Source organism: Mus musculus, chromosome 17, assembly GCF_000001635.26.
Source record: "Mus musculus strain C57BL/6J chromosome 17, GRCm38.p6 C57BL/6J".
NCBI lineage: Eukaryota > Metazoa > Chordata > Mammalia > Rodentia > Muridae > Mus > Mus musculus.
In genome coordinates this window covers 45,426,508-45,452,907 of record NC_000083.6, presented here as the reverse complement: position 1 = coordinate 45,452,907, position 26,400 = coordinate 45,426,508, and the positions used below count along the sequence as shown (strand labels likewise).

Sequence of the window (26,400 nt, the reverse complement as noted above, 5' to 3'; positions counted from 1 at the left end):
AGTCAATGATTTTGATGAAACATTGTTCTCTGTAGTCTTGAAGCTCATGTTTGAGAACTGATACCAGAAAATAGGACACATTCTGGACGTGATCATGTGTTGCTCTCTGTGCTTTTAGAAGCCATAGCAATTTTATGATTGTTTTTACTGTTTTGTTTTCCCCCCAGGGGACCTTACGAGAAAAAATTCGACACATTTATCCCACTTGAGCCACTTCCAAAAATTCCCAAGTGAGTTTTTCACCAGGTTGTTTATGATCCCTCTGTGGAAATGAAACACTTTTCTCCCATGGAGGGGCCTTCAGTCAGTGAAACCATGGGGACCTTTTGTGTCCCGCAACAGGGTCAGTGCAGAATATATATGGTGGACAGTTGGAGAGACCCATGGAAGTCAAAGGGTCTGTGGCATCTGGCCATGGGAGGGGGCCAAATTCTACATATGACACTGGCCAACTGCCAGATGCCATGGTGTGCTTGGGTATGCATGAGAAAGTAGTTTACATGGAGCAAAATCAATGATACCCTGTTTCCAGAATATTAGAGTGTTCTGGAAAAGAAACACACATTTAATGATTCCAACTGGGGGAACTTGGTTAGTGTTTCAAAACCAAACAGAAGGCCAATAGAATATCCTTGTACTTGAGGGAAATACTAGTCCTCTGTTTTTATACTAAAATTAAGAAAAAAGGGTGTGCATGTATAGAGGCACATATGCCTCGCCTTAGGAAGTTGGTTCTCTTTTCACTATGTGGGTCTCAAGGCTTGAACTCACGCTGTCATACTTGGCAGCAAGCCCTATTATCCACAGAGCCATCTCACTGGCCCCAATTCCATGCTTATAGAATTTTATTTTTTTTAATTAAAATTTATGTGTAGAGGTGTTTTGCTTGTACCATGTGTGTGCCAGTGCCCAGATATCCAGATAGTTTTAGATTCCCTGAAACTGAAGCTACAAATGGTTTCAAGCCATAGTGTAGGTGCTGGCAAGGCATTAAACCAGGGTCTTCTGGGAGAGCAGCCAATGCCCCTAACTACTGAGCTATATTCCCAGCCCCCTGATTTCAAACTTCTGCTCTGCCCATGAATTTATGTATTTATTTACCTCTTTTCCCTCTCAATTTTTGAATACAAATAGTCTCATGTAATATGGTGAGGTAGGCATGTATGCTCCCGAGTCTCACACACCAGGATTCAGAGCAGGGTGGGAATAAAAGCCTTTTATTTTAAACTTGGCACCTCTAATGCCTTCATTATGCCTCATTATTCCTTACAACACATAATTAAGCTTCTCGTGTCTGCACTTTCTTTTCAAATAAACATTATTCTAGAATATTCAAAATATTAGCCACTGCCTAATTTTACCATCCTACCCATTTTAGTTTTTGTAAACTGCCTCTTATAAATATATGAAAATAGTATGTATAAATCATAAAATGCCAAGCAGGATGGTTTTCCTATTGTGTTATGCTATACTGTATTATATATGTGTGTGTATGTATGTATATATACACATACATACATATATACACATACATACACATATATGAGTTTCTCTGTGTAGCCCTGGCTGTTTTGGAACTTGATTTGTAGACCAGGCTGGCCTTGAACTCAGTAATTTACTTACCTCTGCCTCCTGATTGCTAGGATTGAAAGTGTGTGTTACCACTGCCCAGCTTGGTCTTTAGTTTTTAAAGGTGTGATGCTTTTGAGTATATTTTGACTGTTGTTAGGACTTCTCTAAGGATAGTTTTATAGAGTACCTAACTACCCCCTTTGGAGTCTTTACCAAATGCTTGTAGTAATCAATGACGTTTTCCGCTTTGTTGGTGGGATTTAGAAGGATTTTTCAGTTTTCTGTGAGAGCCAGGAACAATGCAGCTCATACCTTAGGGCTTATTTGGTGTACACTTCCATATCACAGTTCATCAAGTCAGGACAAGAATTCAACAGGGCAGGAACCTGGAGACCTAAAGGCAGGAGCTGATGCAGACGTGGTGCTGCTTACTGGCTTGCTTCTCACAGCTTGCTCTCTTATAGAACCTAGGCCCACCAGCCCAAGGATGGTGCTACCCAGAATGGGCTAGGCTCTCTCACATCAGTTACCAACTAAGAAAATGTCTTACAGACCTGCCAACAACCTCCATTTTATGGAGGCATTTTCTTTTCTCTCTTTTTTTTTTCTTTTTTTTTTTTTTTTTTGGTTTTTTGAGACAGGGTTTCCTGCTGTTCTGGAACTCACTCTGTAGACAAGGCTGGCCTCGAATTCAGAAATCCGCCTGCCTCTGCCTCCCGAGTGCTGGGATTAAAGGCCTGCACCACCACTGCCCAGCATGGAGGCATTTTCTTGAGGTTCCCTGCTCAGATGGTGTTAGCTTGTGTCAAAATGACATAAAACTATCCAGCGCAGCCCATGATAGACTACATTATTGTCCTGTGGCACCCCACCCTATAATAAACGTCTTAACGTTCAGCAATACTCAAGGGAACTGGTATACAAATTTCGGAAGTTCATTTTCTGTGTAGCTCCCCGCCCCCAATTTTGCCCCGCCTTTTCTGTGCATCTAAGGTTTCCTGATGACATATCTCTGGCTCTTCAGACTTGTTGAGAACACTGTGCTCTGTCACTTGGACTGCCCACTTCCTCAATTATGAAGCCAAATATGCAGGTGGCCTTTTATTTCCCATGTTATTGGATGGGTAGGCTTTATACAATTGCATTACTCTCATCCATATCTATAAATCTTAAGATTACAACTCTCTGGGGCTGAAGAGAAGGGTCAGTGGTTAAAAGATTACAAATCTTGCTCTATTCCATTTGCATTTAGCTAAAATATCATAGGTCATTCTATTGCTTTGGAATCACTCTGTGTTTAGGTCTGTTTTTTAAAATCTACTTTTTTTTTTTTTCTTTTTCAAGATAGGGTTTCTCTGTATAGCCCTGGCTGTCCTGGAACTCACTTTGTAGACCAGGCTGGCCTTGAATTCAGAAATCCGCCTGCCTCTGCCTCCCAAGTTCTGGGATTATAGGCCTGCGCCACCACACCCGGCGTTAAATCCACATTTTTATGTTTACTTAGTGTGTTGGAATGTGTACGTGTCAAGGTCAGAGGTCAACCTTAGGTGCTATTCTTAGGTGCTGACCACACCCTGCCTTGTTGTGTGGGTTCTGGGGTTTGAACTCAGGTCCTTGGGGTTAACCGTACTCATTTTACTCACTGAGCAATCTCCCCAGCTCCTTAATGTGGAGGCCTCGTTCACTTTATGGTCATGTGGTCATGCAGTGCCTTTCCCATAGATGGTGTTTGTAAATTTAACACGGCATACGTTCAAACTCAGTGGGACTGTGTTCTTCCTGCAGTCTGCCTTTCTGGGAGAAGGAAAAAGCCAACAATTTGAAGAACGAGATAAAAGAAGTCGAGGAGCTTGACAACTGGCAGGTGCCGATGCCCTTCCTACATGGTTTCTTCTCCACTGGTAGGTTCACAAAATCTCACAAACCACCTACAGAAACTGGAGGAGTTCAGAAGAGCAGTCCTTTGGGAGGCTTCACGTGGAGCTCAGAGGTGGCAGGGCGTCTCCTAGAGTGGGTGTGCCTTCTGCCTCCAGAAGGTCCTCTGGGCAGAGGTCCTCACCGTGCTCTGAGGGTTGAATGTGTTGCTTGAGAGCTGTTGGGCTTGTGAGGGAACGCGCTCTTTAATGCTGTACCTCTATCCACAGGTGCTTCCAACTTTTCAAGACAACAATGAGCAGAGACATTGAGCCCCCAAGCATTCGCTGACTGCCCTCCCAGCCAGCCTCTGCCATTGCTGGGTGTTTTTATTCTTTGCTTTTGACATTGTCTCTGTCCTAAACCATTTGTTTGACTCGAATGAGGAATCACTATGTTTGGCCTTGTTGAACACTCAACTGTGAAAACTTTCAAGATGTGTAGAAAAGTTGCACTGATTATAAAGCAGACACCTGGGTGCCCTCATCTAGCCTCTCCCATGGTAGCATGTATGCCCGTGCTTTTGTTCCTCTCCCTCTATTTGCTGACCCACTTGCCAGCCAGTGACACACATCAGACTCCTTTACACCTTCAGACCTACTACCTTAAACATGTGTCTCTTGAAGTGGGGGATATTTTCTAACCACATGTAAACTTCCAATGCAAGCTTGGTATTTGCACTGACACTAATATACAGCTCATGTTTGGTTTTACTCAGACACTGCAGGTTAATGGTAGCAGGCAGGCATTATGGAAGTGTTTCTGTTTCCTCAGACTGCTATTACGGAATATTAGAGACCAGGTAGCTTATAAACAAGAAGAATTTCCTTCTTCTAGTTCTAGAGCCTGGAAATTCCAAGCCCAAGATGCTGGCAGATTTGGTATCTGGTGAGACACTGCCTTCCTGCTCTGCACTCATATAGGGGGAGGGGCAAAGTTGGATCTCTGAGGTCTTTTTCCTTTTGATATGGGGATTATGTTTGTGTGGTGTATGTGTGTGTGTTTTGCTGTGAAAAATACTCTAACAAAAGCAACTTAAAGAAGGAAAGGTTTAATTTGCCTCCCATTACCAGAGGGATGCAGTCGACCATGGTAGCGAAGACATGGCAGCAGGCATGAAAGGAATTGTGGTAGTAGGAGGTTGACTGCTCACATTGTATCTACAGTCCAAATATGAACAGGGAGAAGTACCAGGCTGTAGAGCCACAAGGCCTGCTCCCAGTAACCCACTTCCTACCCCAAAAGATCTAATTCACTCCTGAAAGACTCCTTGAAACCAGCATTACCTCTCATAGGGACAGTAAACACCAGATCACCTCTCATCAGGCTCTTCCTAATCAAAAGCCTATCAATTTTCTTCATTTTCTCCCACTCGTCCTACAGGATTTCTCCATGTAGTCCTATCCGCCCTGGAATTCACTCTGGAGACCAGGCTGGCCTTGAACTCAAGAGATCTGCCTGGCTCTGCCTTTCAAGTGCTGGGATTAGAGGCGCGTGCCATCAGCTAGTCAGTCCTATCAGTTTTCAATGTCACTGTATTGGGGACAGTATTTTTTTTTTTCCACTTCTCATTGCTGTATCAGATGAGAAGCAATTTCAGGGCTATTTTGGCTCTCCGTTTTAGGGTACATGGTCTATCACAGTCAGGGAAGGTACAACAGTAGCAATATGAAGCCTCTGGTCCCACTGGGTGCTCAGCTGGATTTCTCATTTTTATTTCATTTGTGACCCATGGGAAGAGTCTGTCCATATTGAGGGTGGGTCTTTCCTCCTCCATTACATGTCTCTGAGGAAAACACCCTCAGATACACAGAGTATGTTTCTTCTAAATCTAGTCAAGGTAACAGTAAAGGTCAATCACCAGAGGGACCAAGCCATATCCAAACTATAGCAATAGGAAACTTAACAATTCCCTAAGAGATGCATCCCACAGTTTTATTTTGAGAGATTTACTTTGGTTGGACTGTTTCCTTTTGATCTTGAGCAATTGGCTCCCAAAACTTAGCTCAGTGGTGGCACTGACTGACAAGGCAAAGTACTATCCAGTTTTACTCTCAAGGTCACGCAGCAGGTCTGTGAGGCTTTTCTTGCTTGGTCTGACAATCAAAGACAGTGTATCTGCACTTCCACTTTGACTGGGGAATGTGCCAGACAGGGGTGGTGCACTTTTTAGTGACCCTATGGGCCAAGTTCCCAGTGGATTTGGAACGGGACAGGGAACTCAGAGAGATGGCTGGTGTCCTTCCAATGCAGGATGATCCCACAGTAAGCATCCAGGAGGCTACCACTGCCTTGAGAACCTCAACACTGAGGTTCCTCTACTTGAACTCTGTAAGAATCTGTATGTGAAAGGCAAACATTTCTGCGTGTGTACAAAGGAACCCAGCCTATGAATCTCTTAAACTATCAGCCAAATAGCCCAATGCCTAAAAGTGCCTATCTCTAACAAACTTAAGAGTGTGTTCAGGGGGCAACAGATAGTTCTATCCCAATAGTAAAGGCAGTAGTGTGGCATGGTTATTTGGCTACAAATATGAATGATAGTAATTCTGCTATGGATAGTCAGAGCACAGCTACACTAAAATGAGTTCTTCAATGGGATTTCAAATAAACTCAGAATTCTACATTTGAGCCAGACTCAGAAACTTACAGTGACCATAAGGGAGAGAACATAAGGAGATGCAGAGACTAAGTGAGCCTTCAGGATGATGTAGCTCTTCGTGAAGGAAATACAAGTGGTCCCAGAGAGATGTTGGTGCTGTCTATAGGACTCCTTAAAGCCCACATGGCATTATCACATAATTAGAAAACAAAACAAACCTCCCTCTAATGGATATAGCTGAGGGATGTACAAGTGAGCTGTTTGTCAGGCAGATTTCAACCCCTATTTACCTATGTTCAGTAAACTTCCTATACATCCATACAGATCAACCTGTACTATTTCCTGGAAAAAGAAATTCACATGAAACTACAGGTTTTACAGATGCTGATGAAAAGGCCTATGATGTAATTGGCATAAAAGTCTGGGGCATAAATATATTCATGTGACAAAAGAAAACCTCTCTGAGACATAACATGAGACCTGTGCATTCAGGGTCTGGGGGATACTGGTCCCAAACAGAGCAGTGAACTTATATGACTCTTGAACCCTGGGGCCTGAGGAAAAGCAGATTCTCTTTGGGAACAGTGTCCCACCTCAGGGCACAGGAGACTCTCGAGAAAGGAGACCCACAAAGATGAATTCCTGAGGAAAAAAGATTAAAAACCACAATTGGATCCACCACAAAGAGCTGGTAGTTGGACTCCAGCCACATTAGGTGACTAAGACTGTTTTGCAGGGACTGGGGAGATGGCTCCACGGTTAAAGGTGCTCGCTGCTCTTCCAGAAGGAACAAGTTCAGTTCTCAGCACCCAAGGGAGGCTCACAACCCCCTGTAGTTCCAGCATCAGAGGGTCTCAAACCCTCTTCCTGCCTCACCGGACATCCTCTCATGTGTTGCGTACATATACACGAACGTTACATATAAATAAAAAGCCTTAAAGAATGTTTTTGTAATATGGTATTGATTACTGTGGTAGGGTGCATGCAATTCATTTTGAAGTAAAGATGCTAGGTCATCAGTTTTCTCAGTGCTGGCAAGTGTGTAAATGAGAGGGGTGTTGGGGGTGGAGCTAGAGGGCTTGTCTTTAATTGAGTACATTTATTTGGGGAACATTATAAGGAATGACTAACACTCTTCCCACCCATGTCCTGATGTTGCTGTTGACTTTCATCCCTAATCTTGGGATTAAGTTTTTTTTGTGGAGTCTCTTGGTGTTAAAAGATAGGTGAGGGCTGGCAACACCAGGTAAAAGCACTTAGTGAGCAAGCCCAGTGATGTGGGTTTGATCTCTATAGCCCTCTGTGGAAGGGAAGAACTGACTCCTGAAAGCTGTCTTCTGACCTCCATGTGTATGCTGTGGTTTTCAGCGCTCCCTCTCCAGGAATAAATAAAACGAGAAGGTACAAAAACAAAACCAGTGAGCTAGAAGTTGATATTTAAGTATTTTCCTCAGGTAAGTAAATGTCAGCTCAGTCAGATCCAGTTCCAGAAGGTGATTATGGTGGCAAAATGGAGAATGGCACAGCTTAAAGTTCCCTTCGTAAGCTAGATAGACCACTGCTGTCCTTCTGGAGCCAGATTCCCCGAGACTGTGCTTCTTGCATACCAATAGCTACTATGTGAAAAAGGGTCTCTGTGTCAGATCAACTTGGAATTTTTAAAAAAGATCTTTTATATATTTTAGGGCTTTATTTGCATGGATGTCTGCACACCAGAAGAGGGCATCAGATCCCTTAATAGATAGATGGTTGTTAGCTGCCGTGTGGGTGCTGGGAATTGAACTCAGAACCTCTGGAAGGACAGGCAGTGTTCATTACCACTGAGTCATCTCTCCAGACCCCAATTTAGAAATTCTTTAAAACAAAACAAACAAGGACGGGTGGGGGAGATGGTTCAGTACTTAAGAGTATGTACCACTCCTGTAGAGGGTGGTGGGCTTGGTTCCCAGCTCCCATCTGGTGGCTCCCAACCATCTGTAATTCCAGTTCAAAGGCATCCAACATACATACAGGCAAGACACTCATATGCATCAAAAAAAAAAAAAAAATCTAAAAAGGAAAAGAAAAATGTATTAGCTTCTAGAGCTACCATGGTGTAGGAAATAGAAATGGGGTCTGGGCTGGAGAGGTGGCACAGTCAGTATAATCACTGGTGGAGCTAGAGGATACAGGTTTGCTTCCCAGAACCTGCAGAGTAGCTCCTAACTGCATGTTACTTCAGTTCAAAGGGTCTAAAACTGCCATCTGGCCTCCTCAGGCACCATACAAATGTGCACAGACATACACGCAAGCAGAACACCCATACATAGTAAAGAAAAAAAAAGTAAACGTCTTTGATAAGAGAAGTGGGTTCTCTTCTGACTTCAGAAGCAGAGGTAGGAGGACAAGTTGCTCCCAGGGTCGGGTCCTTGGAGGTTCAGGGGAAAGAGTGCACCTCATGTCTTTCTTTACCTCTAGCACAGCAGTTCTCAGCCTGTGAGTTGCAACTCCTTTGGGGTTACTGAATGACCCTTTCACAGGGGTGACTCACCTGTGACCATCGGAAAACACAGATATTTATAGTATGCTTTCATTAACAGTAGCAAAATTATAGTCATGAAGTAGCAATGAAATAATTGTATGATTGGGGGGGGGGTCACCATAACCTGAGGAACTATATTAAAGGGTTGAAGAATGAGAACTACAGCTCTAGATCTGTCTGCGAACCATCACCCCCCCACCATGCCTCATTCTGTGTACACACTGTTCATACTGTGTATCCATGTCACTTCACTCTGCCCCTTTTAAAGACCAGATTTCAGGCTATTCGCTGTTTCCAGCAAATGATTATCATAACATATGTATAAGCACACATGCATCACTCTTGGGTCAGAGGCATGGAAGAGTAGATAACTCAAGATTATAGCTATGGGAATAGATAACTCAAGATTATAGCTATGCATTAGTCGAATCTGAAAAAGCTGATCATATGGGCTGGGCATGGTGGTACACACTTTTTTTTTTTTTTTTTTTCGAGACAGGTTTTCTCTGTATAGCCCTGGCTGTCTTGGAACTCACTCTGTAGACCAGTCTAGCCTCAAACTCAGAAATCCGCCTGCCTCTGCCTCCCGAATGCTGGGATTAAAGGCGTGCGCCGCCACCACCTGGCGTGGTTCACACTTTTAATCCCACACTTGTGAGGCAGGAGTAGGAGGATTTCTGTGAGTTGGAGGCCAGTCTGGTCTACATACCAAGTTCCAGGTCAGCCAGGACCACAAAGACCTAGTCTCAAAAACAGTAACAACAGCAGCAGCAGCAACAACAACAATAGCAGCAACAACCACCCAAACCCAAAACAAACAAAAACCCCAACAAAACAAAACAATCCCAAAAGTTGACCCAAGGCAGGTAAAGCTGGTTTTAATATTGTTCTCTTAAAGGCAGATTAAAAAACAGGCAGAGTACATAGTAGCATAGCAATAGTAAGTGACCTCAGGGTGTATTATTAACTCTGCCCGTGAGAGCTAGTCAAAAGTTCCAGCCTCCTAGGATGTAAGAGATATTTTTATCACAATGCATTGCCACAGTTCCTCCTTTTTTGTTTTATCAAAGGAAAAAAAAATCCATGTGGATGGAGGTGGTCACTGGTGAAGACATGGTATACTACAGCGATAGCCTGAATGCACCACTTCATTCTAGGAGGTCCTTTTGAAAAGTTGGCAAAGACATACCAGGACTTTGAGAAGGAAAACAGAATGGTGTTATCTGTAAAAGACCATACCTTAAGAGTTAGTCCTGTACTAGTCAGTGTTCTCTAGAGTCAGAGAACCTAAAGAATGAATTAATCTCCCCCCAACAGTCCCCTCTCAAGATGATTTGTTGGAATGATTTACAGGCCACAGTCTAGCTGATCCAACAATGGCTAGCTGTGAACAGAGAGAGTCCAAGAATGTAGTAGTTGCTCAGTCCCACTAAGGTGCAAGTCTCAGCTGGTCTTCAGTATATGCTGCAATGCAGAAGTAGGCTTTAATGCCAGTGAGGGAATGGATGTGCTAGCAAGGCAAGAGCAAGTAGACAAAGAGCAAAAGCTTCCTTCTTCTACGTCCTTATATAGATGTCCAGCTGAAGTTATGGCCCAGATTAAACGGATTGAGTCTTACTACCTCAAGATTTGGATTAAATGCCTGTGTCTTCCTACCTTAAAATTCAGATCAAAGATGTATGCCTTCTACCTTAGAGGTCTAGACTGGAAGTAGATTCACCCACTTCAAATGAAGCAGAAAAACAATCACAAATGTGGTCTCCATTACTGGATTGTAGTTTATTCCAGATATAGTCAAGTTGACAACCAAGAATAGCCATCACAAGTCCACCTCTTTTCAACTTGATACACAATCATAGCTTCTTATGTCATAATTTCCAAATGAAAACAATTATCAGGTCATGATAATGCTTGAACATAATATAACCATTCCATGTAAAATCACAGATGCGTTATATATTTAACCAGGTCATAATTACACCTAACATGATATAACTCGTACAACCCTGGTCCAACTAAAAACAAATTATAAATTTAGACTAAGTGGCAATGTCCTTTAGGGGACATCCTTTTAGTATCTTAAACTTAAATAATGATAATTACTGTTATTCTCTCTCTTTTTTCTTTCCAGATAGTGTTTCTCTGTGTGTCATCCTGGCTATCCTGGAACTTACTCTGTAGACTAGGCTGGCCTCGAACTCAGAAATCCGCCTGCTGCCTCTGCCTCCCGAGTGCTGGGATTAAAGGCGTGTGCCACCACCACCCGGCATTTTTTTTTTTTTTTCCTTTTTTGCAACTGCAACTGGTCACATCACCTTGGCTGGTATTTGTAACTACCATCCTCTACTACCTATTAAGTATTTTGTCCATCCTCAGCAAGCACCTCAGCAGGTCTTGGCTCTTTCCCTGGAGAAGTGACCCATACCTTCATTCCTGAAGGGTCTGTGCCCTTTGTCATCTTGCCTGGATTAGGTTGTTGTAGTTTCCCATTGACTTTAATTCATGTTATAATAGTACGTTGAGACATCCTAAAGAATCTCCTGCATTCCAGACATAGTCTTTTGTACCTCTGTGGGAGAAGCAATCCAATATCCCCATAGTAATCTGGATCAATTACTCCTCCTAACACTGCTATTCCTTTGTTAACCTGTAGGTTTAAGGGCACTAGAAGCCCAAAGTTGCCAGGGGTTAAGTCTGAGCTTCTAGTTCAATGGATTTTTTTTTTTTTTTTTTGTTGCAGCTCCTGGCAGGAGACTTCTCCCTCTGGAACCAAAGAACTTAGGGTTGCAGGAACAGAAAGCATTTTTTCCCTAGGGTTCATTAGGGGTGATGGCGTGTGAAAATATTCCCTTTTCCAGCCCTTGATTCCTGGACCCATGGATCCTAGCTATGGGAGAAATTGTACCTTACACTGGATGCTGACTCAAAGTATATACTGTCTTCTGAAGAACCCTACCTCAGCCCTCTAGGCTGCTGCTACTTAACTGGCACTGTAACTGTGTCTTTAAAAGGCCATTCCATATTTCTATCTGGCCAGCTGCTTTAGGATGGTGGAGAACATGGTAAGACCAGTGGATTCCATGATCATGGGTCCACTGTCACACTTCTCTCTGGCTGTGAAGTGAGTACCTTGGTCAGAAGCAATACTTTGTGGAATACTATGATGATGGATAAGGCAATCTGTAAGTTCATAAATTGTGGTTTTGGCAGAAGCATTATGGTGCAGGAAATGCAAATCTGTAACCAGACTATTTACTCCAGTAAAGATAAAGCACTGTCCTTTCCGTGGAGGAAATGGTCCAATGTGGTCAGCCTCCCACCAGGTTGCTGGATGATCACCCCAGGTAATGGCATCATATCTGGGTTTCAATGTTGGTCTCTGATGTTGGCATGGCAGATTTGGCACTCAGAACAGCTGTAGCCAGGTCAGTCTTGATGAGTGAAAGTCTGTATCATTGAGCCCATGCATAACCCCCACCTATGCCACCATGGCCATTTTGTTCATGTGGACATTGGGCAATGACAGGAATGGCTAGGGAAAGAGGTTGACTGTCCCCAGAATAGGTCATCCTATCTACTTGATTAATGAACTCCTTAGCTGAAGTCACCTTTTGAAGAGCATTTACTTGGGACACAAATATCTTCACATCCTCTGTACATCTACATATGTCTTCCTCAGATGTTTTTCTCACCAATTTTCCAATCATGATCTTTCCATGTCCGTGACTATTCAGCCAATCCATTTTACAGCACGTGAATCAGTGAACAATCATTCATTTGGCCAAGTTCTGCCCACTGTGAAGAATTCCCTTTGTCAGCATCTTTTAGAGTTGTCCCAAAAAGGGTTTTTAATGCTCCAGCTGTCTACTTCTGGGCGGTGACTGTATAAAGTGCACAACCATCAGTAAACCAGGCCCTAGCTGTCTCCTTCTCAGTACGCTGATTGTAGGGAACACCCCATGAAACTATAGGTGTATGCTTGGCAGTAAGACTGCACTGTAACAAGAGCAGAAATCATAGGCATTTGGGCAACTTCTTCATGTGACTCACTTGTGCCATCAGGACCTGGTCAGGTTCAATCATGCATATACCACTTCCATTTTAAAAAAGATTTATTTGTTTTGTGTATACGAGTATACTATAGCTGTCTTCAGACACATCAGAAATGGGCATCAGATCCCATTGCAGATGGTTGTGAGCCACCATGTAGTTGCTGGGAATTGAACTTAGGACCTCTGGAAGAGCAGTCAGTGCTCTTAACTGCTGAGCTTTCTCTCCAGCTCTATACCACTTCCATTTGATAATGGATTGCTGCTGTGCATGTCCTACTTTATGATTTGGTGGTCCAATAATACTTAGCTCATGATGGGCAGCTCTGGTCGCATGGTAACTTGCTGGCTCATTGTCAAATGTTCAGTTTCCACTGAGGCCCAATAGCAGGCCAAGAGCTGTCTTTAAAGGGAGAATAGTTGTCTGCAGATGACGGTAGAGCCTTGTTCCAAAATCTCAAAGGTCTTTTCTGTGATTCACCTATTGGTATGCCAAAGCTCCAAACAGCATTCCCGTTCTGTCACTGACACCTCAAGTACCATTGGGTCTGCTGGATCATGTCATCCAAGTGGTAGAACAGCCTGCACAGTAGCCTGGATCTGTTGAGCCTTCTCCTGTCCCAGGCCCCACACAAAACTAACAGCTTTCCAAGTCACTTAGTATATGGCCTGGAGTAACAAACCCATGTGAGAGTTGTAATGCTTCCAGAAGCCAAATAGGCCCACTAAACATTATGCTTCTTTCTTGGTGGGGGGTGGGGTCAACTGCAATTATTTATTCTTCACCTTACAAGGAATATCTCTGCATTCCCCACACCACTGGACTCCTAAGGATTTCACTGTTGTAGACAGTTCTTGAATTTTTCCTATCTTCTGATTCATATCTGTTGTTACCAATGAGTAGCTACATCCAGTTCACTTGGTCCAGTCAGCATAATATCGTCAATATAGTGCACCAATGTGATATTTTGTGGAAGAGTCAGACAATCAAGTTCCCTTCTAACTAAGTTATGACACAGAACAGGAGAGTCTATATATCCTTGAGGTAAAACTGTAAAGGTATACTGCTGGCCTTCCATCTGAAAGGGAACTGCATCTGGTAGTCCTTACGAACAGGTTCTGAGAAAAAGGCATTTGCATGATCAGTAGCTGAAGACCATGTACCAGATGTGTTAATTTGCTCAAGTAAGGACACTACATCTGGTACAGAAGCTGCAATTGGAGTTAATACTTGATTGAGGTTTTGATGGTCAACTGTCACTTAACTGGGCAGATAGCATAGTTAAATGGAGATGTAGTAGAAACCACCACCCTTGCATCTTTCAAGAACTTGATGGTGGCACTAATTTCTGCAGTTCCTCTAGGGATATGATACTGTTTTTGATTCACTATTTTCTTTGGCAGAGGCAACTCTAAAGGCTTCCATTTAGCCTTTCCAGCCATAATAGCTCTACTCCACAGGTCAGGGAATCAATGTGAGAATTCTGCCTTCTAAATATATGTATCTCAATTAAAAACTCTGGAACTGGGGGAATAACCACAGGATGAGTTTAGGGACCTACTTTGAGTAGGACTTCAGCCAAAACTCCAATAATTACCTGGCCTACAGAAGTCCCACCTCTAACTGGAGGGTTACAGTGTTACTTGGGATCTCCCAGATTCAGTGTCAATTCAGAACCAATATCCAATAGACCCTGGAAAGTCTAATTGTTTCCTTTCCTCCAGTGTACAGTTCCCCTTGTAAAAAGCCCTATCTCCCTCTGGGGAAAGACTGGAGAATGATTAACAGTAAAACTTTAAGGTATTTTATTAAGGTCCTTCCTCAGGGGAACTTGGTTACTCCTTTATTCAAGGGGGTTCTGGGTCTGCAAACTGGCTCACATCTGAAAATTGATTCAGTGACTGAGATTGCCTTGTGCCATGATTCAAAGTAGCCTTTCTTTCATTTGTTTGAGAATTTTTCCACTTATATAGATCAAATATTCAGTAGGCTTCTTATCCACTTCATGCCTGGAAACACCATGACTGATGAGCCAGTACCAAAGGTCCATACAAGTCATGCCATTATGAACATTGTGTTGTCTATGCTGCTCATACAATAGTTATGATCGCCTTACTTTTGTCAATTCAGTGCTGCCACTGGGCTCCTGCTACCCCGGGGCCCAATTAAGCCCATTGCATTTAATTCATCCAATTGAGTAGCAGCATCTCCAACCCTAAGGTTTGGCACAAGCAAAAGGGAGAGAACAAAACTCTTCAAATGTGCTGGTGCCCCTCTCACCATTTTGCGTCTTATTGGATTAGTGAAGGGCATGTCTTCTGGGCCTTCCCATTGTTGAGCACTAGGTTTTACACAATATATCCACTCTAGCATTGCAATTTCCCTGAGCCTTAAAATCCCTTCATCAACACTAAGCCAAGGGATATCAGGCATCTCCAATTCCTTCTCAGTAGGCCATCTTTTGACAAACACTTCAGCCAACCATTCAAACAAACTTTTGACACCTTTTTGAACTGTGCGAGCTTCCATATTGAACCTAGAATCTCCACTCAGAGGGCCCATGTCAATAAACTTAGCCGAATCCAGTTTTATGTTCCTTCCACCATTATCCCACACCCTTAAAATCCATTCCCACACATATTCCCCAGACTTCTGCTTGAATGAATTAGTAAACTCATTAAGCTCCTTAGTAGTATAGCACACTTCCTCATGCACCACACTCTCTATGTCCCCTCTAGGAGCCTGCTTTGCCTTAAGTCTGGTTGTAGGTCTAAAGGCAACTATTTTGAGGCTCTCAGGGACATCAGTATTGTCTTGCTTGGCATTTCCTTTAGAGATAGCCACTGCTGGTTTAATAGATAACAAAGGATTAATTTCCTCAGTGAAAGGTGAAAAAGGCAGTATTTCAAGGGGTGGGGCTGAGGGTACTACTTCCTCAGGTGAGATAAACACTTGAGAATCTGAAGATTCAAAGTTCTCAGATTCAATAGGGTCCTCCCACACATCTCCATCCCAAGTTATAGGATCCCATTCTTTACCAATTAATGCTCTTACTTTACCTGCTGACACTTTCCGAGGCTGGGACTTGAATTTTCCCTGTAACTCGGCTAACCGAATAATGAGAGCTTCAGTTTGGTTTTCCATAAACTGAGCTTTGTGGCTGCTGGAGAGAAGATTCTTTTCCAGGGCACACTTAGAAACCTTTAGATTGTTTATGAGCATCTGAAGATGGTCAATTTTATCATTAAGTTCTTTGTTGTCCTTCACCATATTCTGCAGTTGGTTAATTTTATCCCGGAGCTCATTCCTATCCTTTATCAGTTTATCCAGAGATGCTAAAAGCAACCAACCAGCAGCATCATTTTCCTTATTTTCCCCCAAACTGTCAAAAGTTTCATATACAGGGTCACCTAATCCATTGTCGCTCACAATTGGTGAGCCAGGATAATCAAATTCATTTATCTCTTTAAGTTTGTAATACAGTTCATACCATGGGCCTTCAGTACTCTCCAAGCTCCCAGGAGAGGGGGTGACTGGAGAGACTTCAGTAGCTGAAGGTGCCGGCGAATTGAAATGCCTATTCCAGATACTTAAAAGATTCATCCTTATACTTCTGCTTCTCTAGAACCACTTCTGGTACCAAAATCTGTATTAGTCAGGGTTCTTTAGAGTCACAGAACTTATGGAATCAATCTCTCTCTCCTTCCTCTGTAGTCCAGCTAATCCAACAATAAAAAGTCTAAAAATCTAGTGGTTGCTCAGTCCCACAAGGCTGCATGTCTCAGGTGGTCTTCAGTATATGCTGCAATCCAGAAGTAGGTTGTAATACCAGTGAGGGAATGGATGTGCTAGCAAGGCAAGAGCAGATAGACAAAGAGTAAAAGCTTCCTTCTTTTACGTCCTTATACAGACATCCAGCTGAAAGTATGGCTCATATGTTCACAAAAGACATCTCTTAAGATTTGGATTAAAGACTTGTGTCTTCCCACCTCGAGATTGAGATTAAAAATGTGTGTCTTCCTACCTCAAAGGTCTGGACTAGAAGTGGATTCATCCACTTTAAGCAGACAATCTCTCACAGGTGTGCTCTTCTCCATTTCTGGGTTGTAGGTGATTCCAGATATAGTCAAGTTGACAACGAAGAATAGTCATCACAGTCCTGAAAACTATAGAAGGGAGTTATCAAACATCATTTTCAAGTGTTTATTTTGAATAGTGTAACTGTGTGTGACAACTATGACAGCTCCAAAATCATTCCAATGAATCCTTTTGTATATGTGTATTCTGGAGCATAACTAACTTGTTTTAAAGCAGATCCCCACGCCACGGATCAGTCAGATATACAGGAATCCAGGCATGATCAGCGCAGTAAGAGGAACTGTGGTGAATGGCTCAGAATTAAAAGTACACACCACTTTCCTTAGATAGCTGGCTGGAGAGTTCACACTAGTATGGTCTCATCTTAACCCAATCACATCTGTGAAGACTCCACAATATTTCCAAATGAGTTCACATGTATAGGTACCAAGAGTTAGGATGGGAATGTATCCACTTGGAGATGTATTTCAACTCACAACAGGGAAAAAGAGACTTCCTCATTTTACAAGTTCTTATTGGCTTTCATTTTGGTAAAGTAGAGGATGGGAAATGTGGGGTCTTTTTTTGTTTGTTTGAAGTGAAGTAATCATGAAACATGTATTTATAGAGTTTCCCATGCAACTGACTTTCTGAGGGACATTTGGGAAAATGTATGTTGGCTGAGTGAGGAAGATGTGGAACCTATCTCTTTGTTTCTGGATATGGGGCGCTAATCTCAGATACTGCATCCTAAGGACACACCACCTATGTTCAAAGACAGTTGCCAGGGCTGCTGTGCAGAGAGGGGCCTACATGGCACTTGGAGGACTAATTCACATAATAAAAGGGGCAATATTGGAGCATCTGACTTGAATCCACACCACAGACAAGGATAGATCTCAATAGGTTGATGAAGTATGTTCTGTTGTCAAAATACCAATCCTTTGTAACAATTTTCTAGCAGGTGACATTAACATGTTTTAAGGAAGAGATACCTTTTTTAAAGTTAGCATAAAGATGACAGAATGTTGAGTGGAAGAAGTCACTGTCATGATCCTTTGGAATAGCCTATGTGAAAGAGGACTGGTTCAACTGTGGATTTATTAGGCCTCTCGATTACAAATAATGGAAAGCTAACTTCAATGACTAAATCCAAAAGGGGGATATGGAAGTAGTTACGACTTGGGAATGTTCTAGATCCAGGGACCATGTAGTTCAAAATACAATTGTTAGGTGCCACACAATTGGTAGGTTAGAGGCTTATCAGCTAGCAGAAACACTGACCTCTTTTGGATCCTAGCGTTAAGATCCCCAGAGAGGAGTGTTCAGATTTGCTTTGATCTGGTCAACCAAATGGTGTGTGACCTGGGTGTGTGGGATAAAAACCATACAACTAAGTGATGTTGGCAGGAGGTAATGGTTACACATCTTTACAAGAGAGCATTGCAAAGAGTACCAGAGGCAGAAAATGGCTTGTTAACCTGTCATCCTGTCAGATGACAGGAGTGAAATGAGATTGTAGGTCACTAAACCCAAGTGTTCTTCATAACACTACACTACCTCCCTCTCAACTGAAAGCAGTGATATTTTGATACAATTTCCTATTTCAAGGAAAAAAATCGTAACAAAAATCGAATCGGAAAATCCGTCATGTCTTCTAGAAGGGGCAAACGGAAGCATGAACAGTGACAACAAACCAGAGCCGCTATGCACGGAATAAAATCTTTCCCTAGGGACCTGGGGTGACACCAAGTAATTAATTGCTCTGGAATAGTGGAGAAATCTGCGTGGGAAAAGAGAGAGGAGATGGCAGAGAGTCTGACAATTTCCACTTCACCGAGACTTTGTGGACTCGCAGCCGCCCTCTGATTTGATGAACAAGTTGTTTGTTCCACTCTTCAGAGGACGACCCCGGATTCCAGGGGCGAGACTCCCGCAACTCACCGAGTTTGTTCCACAGACACCCAACAGCGAGGGATGAGGGAAAGCGGCTGACGTGACGCTTCCCAAGGGTCCCTAGGGCGTCGCCTCGAACCCCTTGTGGCTCTTCCAGGAAGGAGAGCGAACACTTTGGGGCGAGCAGTCGCTCAGTCCCTCAGGTTAGAGTTAGGATCTTGAGTCCGTCCGGCATCCTCGGCGCTTGGCGCTGCGAGTTGGAGCTCCTAGAAAGAGAACGGACTCGTTTGCATCTCCCCGAGGACTCAGCGAAGTCCTCGTCGGTCGCCGGGATGCCCAGCGCAGCGCTCCGTTAAACAAACAGACAAACAAACAAGCAAACAAACAAACAAACAGCGCTCCCTGGGGACCAAGCGTGCTGAGGAACGCCACACCCCTCACATTTATTCCCCACCCCCGGCACTGCCCTCCGCGTGACGTCAGGACCAATCCCTTCACTGCGTTCCCGGTCAAGTTCCAACTCTGGCATCTCGCGAGAGTTTTGTTTTCCTTCACCCTAGTCTCGGACCTGCGCGCGACACGTCGGGCGCCTTGGCACCTGCGGTTTGATTAGTCTCCATCAGTCTTAAGGTTGCAGCCTGGCCGCCCGCGTCTTTTGCCTTCGGCCGCTAAGATCTCGCGAGATTTCCCGGGGCTGCCCACGCCGCGCCTGCGCAGAGCTCTTCAAAGCAGAAGGTCGCTCTTGGGAGGAAGTGGCCTTTTGCGTCCCGTGCCCGGAGCGCCGTTACTACTTTCTCGAAGCTCTCCTCGGCTCCCTTGCCGGGACACTCTGCCGCTAAGATGCCCCGGATTATGATCAAAGGGGGAGTGTGGAGGAACACGGAGGTGAGGCAGCTTTTCCCGCCGTCCGCAGCCCTCCGCCGGCTCTGGTAGCGTGTGCGCACGCGCGGGGAAGCTCCGGGAGCCGTGGCTGTCCCGCGGGGGTCTGCGGTGCGGGGCGGCGACTGCGCGGACCCCGGGGACCCTCGCGGTGCATGGGTGCGGGCTCGGGTCACCTGGCTCACCCCGGGGGCGAGGTCGCGACTTGTCGCCCGGCGCTCCTCGCTTGGCATTTGCTAGGCCCTTGATCACTTATTTGATCAGTTAGGGACGCGCCCCCTCGGTGTCTTCTGCAGCCCGGTGGCCGCCGACCGGACCTCCCCCGGAGCCTGGTGTTTCTCCAGCTCCTTTCGATCTCAGCTCGTGCACAGCGCTTCGCTCTGTTAGAAGCCGTTGTGGCTGCAACTTTGTTTTTTCCGTGACTTCTTTACAGCCGGACAGGCTGCCCGTTTACGTCTGCACCTCTCTGCTTATCTTAGGACCTGGGTCCTTTCTCTTACCTTTCCAGTCACGCCACCCTTGCCGGGATAGAAGCCAGTTAGGACAAACTTACCTACGGTGGTGTTTGCGTCCAGAAATGTTGTAGATTATGTCACGGTGAGCGGAACAGCAGAAGGAAGGAAGTAAAATAGAAATTAAGTTAACGTGCATTTAATCGAGTGCGCCGAATGTATGAGCACCTTTCCGTCTGTCTTGTGCGTTCTTGAGATAGCTCCTTATTGCTTTGGCATCTTTCTGAACATGCTCCAAACTTAGCTGAGAACACTTCTTAGAGTCCTCCTGGCCCATTCGTTGGTCGTCCCGTTGAGAGTTAGTTGTTTAGTGGTTTGGTGGCACCTATTTTTCATTTACTACAGCTTTGTTTTCACAAGCACTTTTGTGTGGCTCCGGCTGAGTTACTTCTGAGAGCCTCAGATTACTCATTTTTATAAGACAAATAAATAATTGTATTTAAGCTCTTGAAACGAGTTGCCAGTTTGGAACATTGTGAACGCAGCTGGGTACATTAGTAGGCTTTCAGTAAAAAAAATGAGTTGCTGTTGTCTTCATCAGACAGCAGTATAGTAGGACCAGGCTTTGGCATTCTAGTATGAAGCAGGTTTCTTGGTGATGTTTGGGAATGAATCTTGTAGGATAGGTACCTGTTGTATGTATTTGGTTGAAGATGCGTTGAAGTTTTGAAAAACTTTACCAAAGTTACAAATGGAGGCACTGAAAAGGGACTTGCATGCACTAAGACAATTTAAACTAGAAGAGTTGGCTTCTGAGGAAGAAGCAGAGTCACAAAATCAAGTAACATCAGGATTCCTCTATAATGGCCAAAACCCAGCAGAGTGTGTGTGTGTGTCTGTGTGTCGATGTCTGTCTGTCTGAGATAGGGTCTTATGTAGCTTAGATTGACTTTGAACTTGCTATGTAGATGAGAGTGACCCTTAACATCTGATCCTCCTGCTTCTACCTCTCCTGTTCTGGCATAAGAGGTGTGTACTGTCATGTGTAAAGTCTTATGGGAATCTAATCCAGGACTTAAAGTATGCTAGGTGGGTATGCTACCAGTTAGCAGTGGGAGAGAAGATGGAGTGGAGGGTTTTATGTAGAAGACAGGCAATTCAAGTTCATTGTAGAAAAAGCCTAAAAGTAAAGTGCTCAAGTGCATTCATCTATGACTCTTAGGTCTGTGAGCTCGCGTGGCAGGATGTCTGGGGATTGGGCTATACTTTGGGTACTCTGGTGAAATGGTTTTTAGAGATTGGAGTAGGTAGACAGGGCGCTGACTGATGAGGTAGAGGAGCTGTGGATCCTGGGCTGTTGTGAGTAGGATGCCTGCCAGAGAGGAACTGTGTTGAACCAGAGTCTCAAGTTTCTTCTTTGATTCTCTCTCCAGAAGTATAGAAGACCTGCTTCAAGGTAGATAGTCAGGAAATTTTTTGTTCTTGTTTTGAGAAAATATATAAATGTATGTGAACTTTGTGAGGAGAATGGCAGGTACATGCCAGTGAATAATTTTGTCTGTCATAAAGTAGTGTTTTTAACATTGACTTTTTCCACCTCCAGTTTGTTGAGGGCCAGGTAAGATGTCCTTTTTTTCTGTTTTTTTTTTTTTTTTTTTTTTTTCTGTGGCTGGTGAGCCAGCAGTTAAGAGCACTGACTGTTCTTCTGAAGGTCCTGAGTTAATATCTCAGCCAACCACATGATGGCTCAAAACCACCTGTAATGAGATCTGATGTCCTCTTCTGGTGTGTCTGAAGACAGCTACAGTATACTTATGTTTAATAATAAATAAATCTTTGGGCAGTAGCGAGTAGGGGCCTGAGTGAGCAGAGGTCCTGAGTTCAGTTCCCAGCAACCATATGATGGCTCACAACCATCTACAGCTACAGTGTATTCATATACGTAAAATAAATAAATAAATAAATAAATCCTTTTTTTATTACATATTTTCTTTATTTACATTTCAAATGCTATCCCAAAAGTTCCCTATACCCTCCCTCCCACCCTGCTCCCCTACCCACCCACTCCCATTTCTTGGCCCTGGCATTCCCCTGTACTGGGGCATATAAAGTTTGCAAGACCAAACTGGGTCTCTCTTCCCAATGATGGCCAACTAGGCCATTGCCGCAGACCCTCTGGGCCCCTTTGTCTGTGTGGAACGGGTCTCCAGTCTCGGGTGGGCAAAGCGTCGTATGGAATGACAGACAGATGCACACAGGAGACGTTGTGTAGAATCTGAATGTAATTTGTCAAATCGAGCATCAAACTTTTTATACAGAAGAAAATAGGGAAGTTGGGTGACACACCAGCAAGGGCCCTGTGTTCCATCCTATAGATGACTGTGAACATCCACTTCTGTATTTGCCAGACACTGGCATAGCCTCACCCGACACAGCTATATCAGGGTCTTTACAGCAAAATCTTGCTGGCATGTGCAATAGTGTCTGGGTTTGGTGGCTGATTATGGGATGAATCCCTGGGTTGGGTAGTCTCTGGATAGTCCATCCTTTCGTCTTAGCTCCAAACTTTGTCTCTGTAACACCTTCCATGGGTGTTTTGTTCCCTATTCTAAGGAGGAATGAAGTATCCACACTTTGGTCTTCGTTCTTTTTGATTTTCTTCTGTTTTGCACCTTGTATCTTGAGTATTCTAAGTTTCTGGGCTAATATCCACTTATCAGTGAGTGCATATCATGTGAGTTCTTTTGTGAGTGGGTTACCTCACTAAGGATCCATCCATTTGCCCAAGAATTTCATAAATTCATTGTTTTTAATAGCTGAGGAGTACTCCATTGTGTAAATGTACCACATTTTTTGTACCCATTCCTCTGTTGAGGGACATCTGGGTTCTTTCTAGCTTCTGGCTATTATAAATAAGGCTGCTATGAACATAGTGGAGCATGTGTCCTTCTTACCAATTGGAACATATGCCCAGGAGAGGTATTGCTGGATCTTCTGGTAGTACTATGTCCAATTTTCTAAGGAATCGCCAGACTGATTTCCAGAGTGGTTGTACAAGCTTGCAATCCCACCAGCAATGGAGGAGTGTTCCTCTTTCTCCACATCCTCGCCAGCATCTGCTGTCACCTGAATTTTTGATCTTAGCCATTCTGACTGGTGTGAGGTGGAATCTCAAGGTTGTTTTGATTTGCATTTCCCTGATGATTAAGGATGTTGAACATTTTTTCAGGTGCTTCTCAGCCCTTCGGTATTCCTCACTTGAGAATTCTTTGTTTAGCTATGTACCCCATTTCTTAATGGGGTTATTTGAATTTCTGGAGTCCAGCTTCTTGAGCTCTTTGTATATATTGGATATTAGTCCCCTATCAGATTTAGGATTGGTAAAAATCCTTTCCCAGTCTGTTGGTGGCCTTTTTGTGTTTGACAGTGTCTTTTGCCTTATAGAAGTTTTGCAATTTCATGAGGTCCCATTTGTCAATTCTTGATCTTATAGCACAAGCCATTGCTGTTCTGTTTAGGAATTTTTCCCCAGTGTCCATATCTTCAAGACTTTTCCCCACTTTCTCCTCTATAAATTTCAGTGTCTCTGGTTTTATGTGGAGTTCTTTGATCCATTTAGACTTGAGCTTTGTACAAGGAGATAAGAATGGATCAATTCATCTGGATGTGGTGGTGGCACATGCCTTTAATCCCAGCACTCAGGAGGCAGAGGCAGGCAGATTTCTGAGTTTGAGGCCAGCCTGGTCTACAGAGTGAGTTCCAGGACAACCAAGACTACACAGAGACACCCTGTCTCAAAAAACAAACAAGCAAACAAAAAAAGGAATGGATCAATTCGCATTTTTCTATATGATAACCGCCAGTTGTGCCAGCACCATTTGTTGAAAATGCTGTCTTTTTTCCAGTGGGTGGTTTTAGCTCCCTTGTCAAAGATCAAGTGACCATAGGTGTGTGGATTCATTTCTGGGTCTTCAATTCTATTCCATTGATTTACCTGTTCTTCTCTGTACCAGTACCATGCAGTTTTTATCACAATTGCTCTGTAGTACACCTTGAGGTCAGGGATGGTGATTCCACCAGAGGTTCTTTTATTGTTGAGAATAGTTTTTGCTATCCTAGGTTTTTTATTATTCCAGATGAATTTGCAAATTGCCCTTTCTAACTCAGTGAAGAATTGAGTTGGAATTTTGATGGGGATTGCATTGAATCTGTAGATTGCTTTCGGAAGGATAGCCATTTTGACTATATTAATCCTGCTAATCCATGAGCATGGGAGATCTTTCTATCTTCTGAGATCTTCAATTTCTTTCTTCAGAGACTTTAAGTTCTTATCATACAGATCTTTCACTTCCTTAGTTAGAGTCACACCAAGGTATTTTATATTATTTGTGCCTATTGTGATGGGTGTTGTTTCCCTAATTTCTTTCTCAGCCCGTTTATCTTTTGTGTAGAGAAAGGCCATTGATTTGTTTGAGTTAATTTTATATCCAGCTACTGCACTGAAGCTGTTTATCAGGAAATAAATCTTTTTTAAAAATATATTTTTACTTTTAAAATTATGCATCTGTACATGAGTACGGGCGCCTTCTGTGACTAGAGGCTTTGGACCCCCCCTAGGGCTGGAGTTATAGGTGAGCTGCCTGATGAGGGTACTGGGAATTGAACTCAGATTGTCTGCAAAGAACAGTACACGCTCTTTAACCACTGAGCTGCCTCCCAGTCATCTCCTTCTGCTTCTTCTATGCTAGTTATCATTAACTGTTAATAAGTTTCCATCTCTCTCTCTTTTTTTAAATGATCGTGTGTGTCTCTTATAGGAACTCTGCAGGTACTAACTTAAGATTTGCTTTTCTTCATTTGGAGGTGTGTGACTGAATGTATTCTCTTTGGTAACTCTTCTAGGATGAAATTCTGAAAGCAGCGGTAATGAAATATGGGAAAAACCAGTGGTCTAGGATTGCCTCATTGCTGCATAGGAAATCGGCAAAGCAGTGCAAAGCCAGATGGTATGTACCTGTCAGTAAGTGGAAACCAACATGATCCCGATTCCCACTGTGATGAGTGAGATGGCTCATTTCATCTCCCCCACCCCCAAGAGCATGAACTGTGATATGGAGGGAAGTATGGAGAGAGCTGCCTTTAAATAAATGTACTTACCACTTGCTTCCTGTGTCTTGAGCAAACCATTTTTCCTTCTCTTTACCCTGCCTGTTTTCTCACAGCTTAGCACTGATTGATCAGTTGTGAATCCTTGTCCAGGTGAGTTAGTATTTTTATTTGAGAGTACCTTGTGAGACAATGCAGAATCTTAGGTAGATGGTGGAAAGGGTCAGATACAGAGCAGAAGGAAGTGGCTCCTAGGCTGCAGTAGTTTGATTCCCTTCCTCTTAGCGGCCTTAAGCCATTAAGCTTCAGCCTAGCTTGAGCACCCGTGGCAGTGTGGACAGATTCTCACTCAGCTAAATACCTGATAGACAAGGCAGATTGGGCAGACCTTAGAAGATGGCGGATGCCCTAGGAGTTCTACTTTAAATTTAAAGCACAGCAGATGGAAGCACACAGCTCTGGAACACTTAGTGGGTTTAAGCGGATGCTTAGAGAAGTAATTGAAGACGCTGTGGGACTCAAACATAAGGAAGTGCAGTGAAATTGTAATATAAATAATATAAGGTGCTATTTTTTCCTAGATACTTTTAGAACTTCAGAAAAAATAAGAACAAGTGCTAGGTGTGGTGATGTACGCCTTTGATCCCAGCATGGAAGGCGGAGGCAGGCAGATCTCTGAGTACCAGGCCAGCCTGGTCTACAGGTGGATTTCTGAGTTCAAGGCCAGCCTGGTCTACAGGTGGATTTCTGAGTTCAAGGCCAGCCTGGTCTACAGGTGGAGTTCCAGGACAGCCAGGGCTACACAGAGAAACCCTGCCTCACCACCACCCCCCCCCCCAAAAAAAAAAACCCAAAAGAAAACAACACAGTTACCAACAAAAACCAAACCAAATGACAACAAAAAAAGATTAAACAAATAAATACTAGTTAAAGAAGTCACATGATTGCATTTTGCACTTCAGTCTATTAGGTTTTTAAGTATTACCAATCTTACGTACTTAAAATACATTGTAATGTGAAGAGGGGAAGAAGAGTAAGTTTAACTTCACAATGAATTCTCTTGTCAGAGATAGTATTGGTGATTGAGGGGTGAGAGCATGTGATCTTAGAGTCAGAACATGGTAATTGACTAACGTTTGCGATGTTGCCTTTAATAGGTACGAATGGCTGGATCCAAGTATTAAAAAAACTGAATGGTCCAGAGAAGAGGAAGAAAAACTCTTGCACCTGGCCAAGCTGATGCCAACGCAGTGGAGGACCATTGCTCCGATCATAGGAAGAACAGCAGCCCAGTGCTTGGAACACTATGAGTTCCTCCTGTGAGTGAAAAC

General features: G+C 43.5%; 2 protein-coding genes and 1 long non-coding RNA gene across 9 annotated transcripts in view; 2 read left to right on the top strand and 1 right to left on the bottom strand.

Annotated features, from left to right (window-relative positions):
• Spats1 (spermatogenesis associated, serine-rich 1) overlaps window positions 1-9,678 on the top strand; it is a 31,879-nt gene extending 22,201 nt beyond the window's left edge. The window contains exons 3-5 of one of the 5 annotated variants that reach the window (XM_011246605.2): window positions 168-230; window positions 3,358-3,473; window positions 6,825-9,678. In XM_011246605.2, coding sequence (XP_011244907.1) covers window positions 168-230; window positions 3,358-3,473; window positions 6,825-7,027 — 382 coding nt within the window. In that variant the 3' untranslated portion in view covers window positions 7,028-9,678. Of the gene's footprint in view, window positions 1-167; window positions 231-3,357; window positions 3,474-3,716; window positions 3,972-6,824 lie in introns of those variants that run through there. The other 4 variants (NM_001357831.1, NM_027649.3, NM_001357832.1 and 1 more) reach the window with 4 other exon arrangements.
• Window positions 9,679-10,363: 685 nt separating this feature from the next.
• B230354K17Rik (RIKEN cDNA B230354K17 gene) lies at window positions 10,364-19,077 on the bottom strand. Of its 2 annotated transcripts, none has more exons than NR_130960.1 (3): window positions 18,681-19,077; window positions 15,719-16,825; window positions 10,364-13,777 (listed from the first exon to the last, which is right to left on the bottom strand). It is a non-coding gene; the product is annotated as an RIKEN cDNA B230354K17 gene (long non-coding RNA). The 2 variants fall into 2 exon arrangements; NR_130961.1 differs by having other exon boundaries at window positions 16,684-16,825.
• Window positions 19,078-19,200: 123 nt separating this feature from the next.
• The window catches only part of Cdc5l (cell division cycle 5-like (S. pombe)), a 41,821-nt gene continuing 34,621 nt past the window's right edge, over window positions 19,201-26,400 (top strand). Inside the window, exons 1-3 of one of the 2 annotated variants that reach the window (NM_152810.2) lie at window positions 19,201-19,517; window positions 24,866-24,969; window positions 26,227-26,388. In NM_152810.2, coding sequence (NP_690023.1) covers window positions 19,473-19,517; window positions 24,866-24,969; window positions 26,227-26,388 — 311 coding nt within the window. In that variant the 5' untranslated portion in view covers window positions 19,201-19,472. The remainder of the gene's footprint in view (window positions 19,518-24,865; window positions 24,970-26,226; window positions 26,389-26,400) is intronic. The other variant, XM_017317643.2, reaches the window with a different exon arrangement.